This window comes from Kogia breviceps, chromosome 10 (assembly GCF_026419965.1).
Source record: "Kogia breviceps isolate mKogBre1 chromosome 10, mKogBre1 haplotype 1, whole genome shotgun sequence".
Lineage (NCBI taxonomy): Eukaryota > Metazoa > Chordata > Mammalia > Artiodactyla > Physeteridae > Kogia > Kogia breviceps.
In genome coordinates this window covers 3,341,580-3,350,507 of record NC_081319.1, presented here as the reverse complement: position 1 = coordinate 3,350,507, position 8,928 = coordinate 3,341,580, and the positions used below count along the sequence as shown (strand labels likewise).

Sequence of the window (8,928 nt, the reverse complement as noted above, 5' to 3'; positions counted from 1 at the left end):
CCTCACTGATGCGCCTGAGCACTGCAAGCAATTCTGGGAAATGTAGTTCCTATTGCCTGGGGGAGTGACCGGTCTGCGTGCGGCCTACTGGGAAATGTAGTTCCCGGCTGAGGGCCGGGCTAGACGCGCCGAGGCAGGCGCGCGGCGGGCAGGCCTGGAGGGGGCGGGTCCGCGCGGGCCTCCAAGCCGCCAGCCCCGCAGCGGAGAGGTCACGGCGTGAGTCCGCCGCCACAGTCGCCGCGAGGTCGGAGCGCCGCGCTGCACTATGGCCTACTGCCGGCAGGAAGGTAGGAGAGCGGGCTGCGTGGAGACGGCCTACGAGGGCCTGCAGGGGACACGCGGTCTGTGCAGACCCCGGAGCCCCGCGCGCCGACTGCAGGCGCGGGGGACAGTCCTCGGGACTCTCGGGTTGGGCCCGGCGGCGGGGTCGCCATTCCCGGTTTTCAGATGAGAAAACCGAGGTCCGGGTAGGAGCCAGGCCGGCCGAGGTCACCGTGAGGCTCGAACCCGGATCTCGGAGGGAACAGCACATGCGGGAGCTAGTTTACGAACTAGGCCCGCGGGTCAGGGCGGTGCGAGCGCCCTGCCTGCGGCTGGTAACGGGGAATTTATTGATATTAATTATAATGTTACTATGGCGCTCACCACACACCACGTGTTCCCGTTTGCACTGCCTTTCACCTGTCCCGGAAAGTCGCCCCTCGGTGGGCGCTCCGCTGGGGGTGGGAGTGCCGCCCGCTGGGACGGGTCAGGCCCTGGGGTCCAGGAGTTTTGTGTGGCCTGTCTCGCGACGACCTTCCTAAGTCAGGCTCTGCTTTTATCCGGAGAGTAAACCAAGACCCAGAAGTGACTTGGGTAAGCCACACGGCCGGCAGGCAAGTCGCAAAGCTGGGACTGGAGCCCCGCGGTCTGATTCCAGAACTAACCAGTCTGGTGCCCAGTGGACTCCAGGGAGCCTTCGGCTCAGAAGACACCCTGCGCAGAAAACAAAACAAAATAAAACAAAGTTGGTCCCCGCCTACTGTCTGTCTGCTTGTTACCCTACCCGGGACCTCAGAAGTCTCTAGGCCGGGTCCAAGGGTCTTCCTGCACAGCCACTAGCCGGCTCTGTCCCTGAGCTGCCAGCCAACTCCTCCAGGGCCTAGTGTCCAGTCTTGTAAAATGAGAAGTTGATCTTCATTTATTCCGCGCATATTCATGAAGCACCTTCTCGGTGCCAGGTGAGGGGAATGGTGGACACCTGAGACTATAAAGTCCCAGAGAGAGTTGGAACTCACCCAGAAATCCTTTAGCGAATAGTCCAGCTCCCTCAGTTAGTTAAGGGAATCTTAAGCCCAGAGATGGAGGTGACCCACCCAAGGTCATGCTTCAGTTAGGAGAACAGCTCAGTCTAAAATGCTAAGCCTTTTCCCAGTACCCCATTGTGCTCCTGGAATCCTCCTTCCCTGGGTCATAAGGCCGTAATACTCACTGATGTCTCTAATGAGTAGTTTCCATTGATTGATATTTAACTCTGCCATGAGCAAAAGTCCTCTGCCCTCAGCACTTTGTTAGACAGCAGGTCTCTTGTTTGTAATTTCCTTCTTCTAAGTCTAATTTACTTCCTCATTTAGCAATTTTTTTTTAACCTTTTGGGTATAATGAAGCCATAATCCTCATTCTTGAGGGTTTCTAAGCGGTTGCAGGTTCTCTGGGAAGCAGAGGCAGGTGTTTAGATCCCCATCTTTTCCTGGATCAAAGCTCTCTCTCTTTCTTACTTTGGGGATGAGACTTAAAAGCACTCACTTTAGGCCTTCCCTAGTTTTTATCTTATTCATGCCACTATCCCTTAAGTCCCAAACTTCTTGTTTTTCTACCCACCGATTCTTTATGCTTCCCATGGGACTTAAGAGAAACGATCCCAAACTCTGTCCAGATTAAGGCTGATGTGATCGAGCCCCCTTCCTGACCCGGCTCCTGCTAGTCTCTAACCACCGGTCATTGACCAGCTTCACTGGCCTCTGGCCGTTCCCTTTGCCTGTGCACCCTTCTTCCAGCTCTTCCCATGGCTGTCTCCTCATCTTTTAAGATTCAGCTCATATGTCACCTCAGTGAAGTCTTCTCTGGGCCTTTGTGTCTCTCACATCCTAAATTCTTTGTAATTACCTGGTTTATTTTTGTCATTTTCCTTCCTGTCTATGTTCTTGCAGCAAGCCGGGAGCATTAGACGGGCCATATCGCCGGCACCTTTACCCAGTGAACCCATACACACGGCTGCCCTGTGTTCTGAGTGAATCACTTGCCTGTGCACACTTACTTCAGGGGTCCGCCCCCCAGCCTTGCGGTTAGAGGCCTTAGCTGGGCGTTCGAGGTGTTGGGCAGCGTGGACTCAGGCTAGCTCCCTGGCCCTGCGGCACACTGTTCCTGTCTTTGTTCCTCCTTTTCTACTGCTGACCGTGTTCTCTCCTGCTGTGTCAACGGACGTTTACTGAGTGCTTGTGATGTGCCAGCCACTGACCACGTGGCATTGGGCACAGGTGGGCAGCTGCCTTTGTGGCATGGTGGAGGTGGCAGGCGCCCCTTCTGGGTTGGATGTACCAAGAGATTCTGCTGTGTAAAGACCCACGCGAGTTCTAGGGGGAACGAGACCACCCATCCAAGGTTTTTTTTTCCTCTAACCTACTTCATGGTGATAGCTGTTCTGTCTTCCGCCCTCTGCTGGGTCTGGGGTCTTCATGTCTGAATTCAGAGTTCATTCCTCCATTCACTTTTTCAACAAATACTGACCACTATGTCTTGGGCACTGTTCTAGGCTCCGAGGATACTGCATTGAATGGAATAGACAAATCCTTGCCCCTAAGGAGCTGACATTTCAGTGGGGGAGACAGGTGGTAAACAAATACATAATTGTTAGGTGAGAAAAAGCAGGTTAAGGGTGCTGGGGAGTGATGAAGGAAGACGGCATCTGAGCAGGAGGAATGAAGTCAGGGAGAGGGAGGCTGTGAGGGTATCTGAATGTGCTCCTTATTTTCCCATTGCTACGATATGAATGTGTCCCCCCAAAATTCATATGCTGAAATCCAAACCCCAAGGGTGAATGATATTAGTAGGTGGGGCCTTTGAGAGGAGCTTAAGTCATGAGGGTGAAGTCCTTATTAGGTTGTTTAAAACGGTTGATTCTCCTATAGTGAGTCCAGCATCAGGGAATCCCTGCTTCCTGTCTTCCTTTTTGTGTTGATTTTTAAACTTTTCTTAATTACTGTCATGAAAACGTCTAAGGAACCTGCTCTTATAAACGTGTGCCCGTGGGCTTCAGTGACTCTGAAACCGGACGGATGAGTGGACTGAATCCTCACAGCACTCAGTGTTCAACATTAATTCAGTCTTGTAGGTGATATTTGACTGAATTGCCCCTTGCACGGAGAATGTGCTTCTGTGCCAGCGGTGGGTCCTTGAGGTTTCTGTCCCTGTGGTCTGATGGCCAGGGTCGTCCAAGGCCAGTCTCTGACCGAGGGGCCTTTGCTGTGGAAACCAGGAAGTCGCTGGCCCTCCTCGGCTGGGAGTTAAGTGCACCCCAGGCCTTTTCTCCCATTGGCCGTGATCATGAAAATCTTGACTTGGAACTCGAAGAGGGTGTGAGGTGGTTATCCACATGCTTCTGAATATGCCTGTATCAACTTTTTAAGGTTGTCTTGGACGTGAAAACAAGCGTTTTTATATTTTCTCCAGAGAAATGTAATGAGACTTCCAGTCTAGCTGGTTACCCCACTAGTCGGCAGTCATGGTGAGTTCTTTTTTCACAGCTGGGACTCGGGGATCGGTGAGCACTGTTCTTCTGTCAGTCCTGTGTCCACTCTCAGACATTCCTTCTGGGACAGGCGTGCAGTGGACAGGGTGACACGCTCGCAATCTTTCAGACCAGAGTTTGTGTTCCTGCTCTGCCTTCACGTACTCTGTGCCTTCGGGCTGGTTTCCTACCTTCTCTGGGCCTCTGTTTCCTGTCTCTGTAAAAAGGAGATTAGTAGTGCCCGCCTCACAGTGTTGGTGTAAGCATCAGATGAGCCGGCGGGGGGGGAAGTAGGGCCCAAGTGCGTAGAAGATGCAGTTATGCTCTGCTGGTAACGATTCTCATTCCAGAAGATGCAGTTATGCTCTGCTGGTAACGATTCTCATTCCAGTTCCAGTGTGTGGGTATTTCTCCCACGCCAGGCAATTCTCTGACACCAGCGGTATGTCCTACAATTCAGCTCAATCTGTCACTGTTTACCTGGAGACGGTGTCAGACCCCACAGTTTAAGGGCTCAGTCCTGCAACACCCCCCGCACCAACCGCAGGTGCCAATCACAAGTCCAGGTTGTCATCTGTTCTTCTTAACCACTGGCTGTAGATCAGAGGTTCCCACGACCTCCTCCTAGCGTTGGATTAATTTGCTAGAGCAGCTCACAGAACTCAGAGAAACAGTTTACTTACTAGATTTCTGGATTATTAGAAAAGGATAGAATATTATACTATAAAAAGATATAACTCAGGAACAGCTGAATGGAGGAGACGCACAAGGCAAGGTGTGGGGAAGGGGCGGAGCCTCCATGCCCTCTCTTCCCGAACCTCCAGGTGTTCACCTGTCCGCTGGGGCTTTTGCGAAGGTTTCATTACATGGGCATGATTGATTAAATCATCGGCCACTGGCAGCTGATTCAGCCTCCAGCTCCTCTCCCTTCCCCAGCGTGGGGTTTGGGAGGGGCGGTGAGACTGAAAGCTCCAACCCTCTAATCATTACCAGGGCTGTTTCTCCTGGCAAGCAGCCTCCATCCTCAGGCCCCCCCAAGTCATCCTATTAACATAACAAAAAGACCTTTATGCTCTCATCACTTGGGAAACGGAAATTGTAGGAGATCTGTGCTAAGAATGGGGTCAAAGGCGAAATATATATTTCTTATTCTAAGTGACAGTATCACGTCCTTCGCTCTCTCTCGGGGGGCCGGGGGGGGGGGTGTCCAGGAAGGTGCCTGAGGGGACTCGGCCTGTGGGAGGGACCTGGAACATTCTGGGTGGGGTCGTGCATCAGTGACTCGCCCATCAGCGGTATGGACGTGCAGAGAGCTTGATTCAGCTTCTCTTCTGTGAGGCCGGGCCTCTGGGCCTCATAAGCCCCACAGGTGCCTCCCGTACCCAGCAGGCTTGGACGCCTTGCCTTGGCCTGAGACCGGCCTTCCCGTTCGGCTGGGCCCAGCTGAGATCTTGGTAAACAAAACTGTCAGAGCTGAGCTGAGCAATAGTGTCAGCTTATTCATTTTTCTTAGCACGCAGCACTTTTGCAGGCCGCTTTCAAGTGTTCTGAACACTGGCCAGAATTACCAAGGTCTTCAGGTTCTTCAGCATGCCCTGGCTGCCCGGCCCCAGTCCTTTCCCAGGCCACGGGACAAGCCACCTTCTCTGAGATAGCATGGGAGGTGTTCTGGAGCAGGCCGTGGTCCTGAGCGTGCCGAGGGTCAGCTGCCATTTCTGTCACCCCTCCTGGGAGACCCTGTACAGGTGTGGGGGAGGTGTAAACACCAAGTACCTTCCCTCTGTCCCCTCCACTGTCGTCACTGGCTCGTCTCTCTGGTGTTTACTGTCACCCTCATGCTTTTCCCAAGCCTCTTCCGGGGGAGCCCAATAGGTGAAATGTTATGAAGGCGCCTGCTGGCAGGTCCCGAGGGCCCTGGAGCAAGTGGACCAGGTGCTCACAGGGACGGGAAGTGACAGCTGTCAGAGCTCATGGGAGTTCTAAGCAGAGGAAGAAGACCCGTTTGTTAGATGTCAGCAAACTTGGGGACGGAAAACAGCTGCATTTGATGGCTTGGGGCATCTCGTCTCGCACCCGAGGATGCACACGGCGCCGGCAGGAGCCGTCTTCCTCCTCCCCGGTCCAGTCACAGGCACGTGATGCGGGAGGGGTGCTAGGCCTTCCCCCAGAGTCAGCAGTGAGCGAGCCCCCAGCCTGGGGAGCAGCACTGGACTCACGTCGGGGTTTCAAATGGGACAGTCTTCAGACGAGGTGTTCGTGGCTGCTTGGGTTTAGGGCTGATTCACAGCTCCGGGGTGAAACATTTATCCCTCTGTTCTCCAAACACTAGGGAAGGATCGAATCATATTTGTGACCAAAGAAGACCATGAAAGTCCAAGCAATGCGGAGCTGGTGGCCGACGACCCCAACGATCCTTACGAGGAGCACGGTGAGTGCTGGGCGAGGGTGGGAGTCCACCGTCCCTGGCCGCGGCTGGGTTTCCAGGTGTCGACCTTGGCCACCACTGCTCCTAGGACACTGAGTGCGTCTCTACCAGGTGTCAGGGGCTGTGTGCTTTCCAGCCCTCGTCCCCACGCGCGTCCCTGGCCGTCAGGCTGAACCCAGGAGTTTCTTCTTTCTTCTGCCTCTCTTTCTTGTGAGTTTTGGAATGGTTTTCCGTTTTTACAAGAATGGAGCGCAGTGCTCTGGCACGTCACTCGCTTCTTCCCGCCCACCATGCCTTGGACATCTTCCAGCCTCGCTTTCACCAGTCCTCACACTGTGCTGAGCTGAGAGCAGCTGAGGAGTAGGAGGGGCTTGAGGAGAAGGTCTGTGGCACAGGGGGTCCTGACCATCTGTGTGAAAGGAGGAGACCAGCACCTTGACTCCTTAAAGTGTTTGGGCTTTCAGAGCTTCTCAGTAACCATCCGAGCGGTTACTTCTGCTTTGGATTAAACGGTTTCCCTGTGTAGTTCTTGGCGCACAGGCACGGCCACAGCACTGGGAGGCGGCTTAGGACACAGAGCAGTGCTGCACATGGAGAGAGTCGCTGCTGGTGACCTTTCTGACTGAGCCGGGAATGCTGGGTTTGTGCCAGGCATTTGAACCCCATCCCGAGGGAGCGGCAGGTCCACCGGTGAGCGCCGGCCAGGCAGTGGTTCATGTTACCGTTAGGCCTATGAGGACAGGTCTTGGCTTTGCTTTTTTGAAAGCTCAGGCAGCACCTCTCACACTTCCTTGCTCATCTTCCTGTCCCAGGACTCATCCTGCCCAACGGAGACATCAACTGGAACTGCCCGTGCCTTGGAGGCATGGCCAGCGGCCCTTGTGGGGAACAGTTCAAGGCGGCCTTTTCCTGCTTCCACTACAGCAAAGAGGACGTCAAGGGGTCGGACTGTATAGACCAGTTCCGGGCCATGCAGGAGTGCATGCAGAAGTACCCGGACCTCTATCCCCAGGAGGAGGAGGAGAAGCCAGCGGATCGATTAGAGGAGACGGCTGTCTCTGAGGCCGCCACAACCAAAGACGAGGAGGGGTCCAGCTAATGAGGGCCCTGCGCACTGGGCTGCAGCCTCCTTCAGAGAGAATGAACCTCTCCAAGAAAGCGTCTCTCCCTCTGTTCTGTGCACTGTAATGTACAAAATAACTTATTGAGCTGATCAGGGCTCTTGGCCCCTTGATATGTACAGTGAAATATGGGTTGTATGTATGTGTGTCTCACATAACCTGTCAGCGAATGTAGCTGCCACTTTTGAATTCTCAGATTGTCCTGAATTTTACCATTTTGAAATAATGTGCTGAATAATCTCAGCAACCAAAAATCTTTATCTGGGAGTGTTCCTTGTGCGTGAGCTGATTTATTCTGATTCATTGTATCCCTTTTAGTGGATTTTATACCCGGTTGGAAAGTGAAATAGAAACAAACATCTTCCTTTAAAAATGCTGGAGGGGGGCCATTCCTTATAGAAGAGGCAGGATGGTCAGAGCTTGAGTATTTGACGAAGCACTATGCTTCATTTCTGATATATTTTGGTTTCCAGTTTGCATTGAGCTCCAGGTTTTCTACATTTGGAAAACAGAGCTTTGAACCCTCTGAGTGACTCCCTTTGTAAGTGAAGAGAAAGGCTGTTGTTTTGGTTCGTGTTATCCCAAAAGCCCTGCTTTGGGGTCTGTGTTCACACTGGCTCTGTCTCAGCCTGTTCAGATGCAATGTTCTTGAGAGGTGGGGACCTAATCATTACCGAAGTAGCACCTGAGAGAGGAAAAGTTGTCAATTAAAAGGAAAACATGGTTTTTACCTGATTTTTGAGTGGGTTTTAATTTGCTTTTCCTAATTAAAAATGTTGTGATATAAGGAAATATAAATTATGAAAAATTCAATTGAAGTTCTCCTTTGAAGAGACTGGTAGATCACTTTGAATCTGTTAACATTTTCTGTGCTGCGCCCATACGGAGCTCACTGATTCTATCTGTGCTGCGCCCATACGGAGCTCACTGATTCTGTGAGCAGATGCCTTCACACAGGCGTCTCTGTCAACACTGGTGTGTCGCATTTGTTAGAAATGAGTCCCAGCCCACACTGCCCAGGCGACATGAAGCATGAGCACAGGAGGCTACCTTCCACCCCAGAGTGAGCTGTTGGCTCTCTGAAGCCTGGAGGCCCAGCTCAGGGTGAGGAGTACGGCTCTGAGTCTGGGGTCAGGAAGCCGGAGCCACCAGCTTTGGAAGCCGTGCAGCCTGCAGGAGCCTTGGGACTTCTTCGAGCTGCAGGCAGAGCCTTGCATGTTTAACAAACATACTTTTTCAGGAAACGTTTTGATCGAGATGTCACTGACCTGTGACTAGTCCTGGATCCCATTCATTTGATACATTCAGGGAACCGCTACCGTCCATGTCCTAGGGACACAGGAAGGTGACTTATCTGGCCTCTGCTTGTATGAAGCTACAGTCCAGCCAGGGGTCAGCATTTACTAGAAAGCAAGAAGAATCAGAAAAGCAGACCCCAGGGGCAAGGACAGGATGGCAGAGTAGAAGGACCTGAGCTCACCTCCTCTCACGAAAACACCAAAATCACAACTGGTGAACAATCATAGACAAAAAAGGACTAGAACCTACCAAAAAAGATATTCTACTTCCAAAGACAAAGAAGAAGCCACAACGAGAGGGTAGGAGGGGGCGCATTC

General features: G+C 52.6%; 1 protein-coding gene across 1 annotated transcript; it reads left to right on the top strand.

Moving 5' to 3' along the window:
* Positions 1 to 93: 93 nt before the first annotated feature.
* On the top strand, positions 94 to 8,047 carry CHCHD4 (coiled-coil-helix-coiled-coil-helix domain containing 4). Its single transcript, XM_059076703.2, has 3 exons — positions 94 to 287; positions 6,096 to 6,194; positions 7,004 to 8,047. The coding sequence occupies exons 1-3, from the start codon at positions 266 to 268 to the stop codon at positions 7,288 to 7,290; spliced, it is 408 nt and encodes a 135-aa protein (XP_058932686.1). The 5' UTR covers positions 94 to 265; the 3' UTR covers positions 7,291 to 8,047.
* Positions 8,048 to 8,928: the final 881 nt, after the last annotated feature.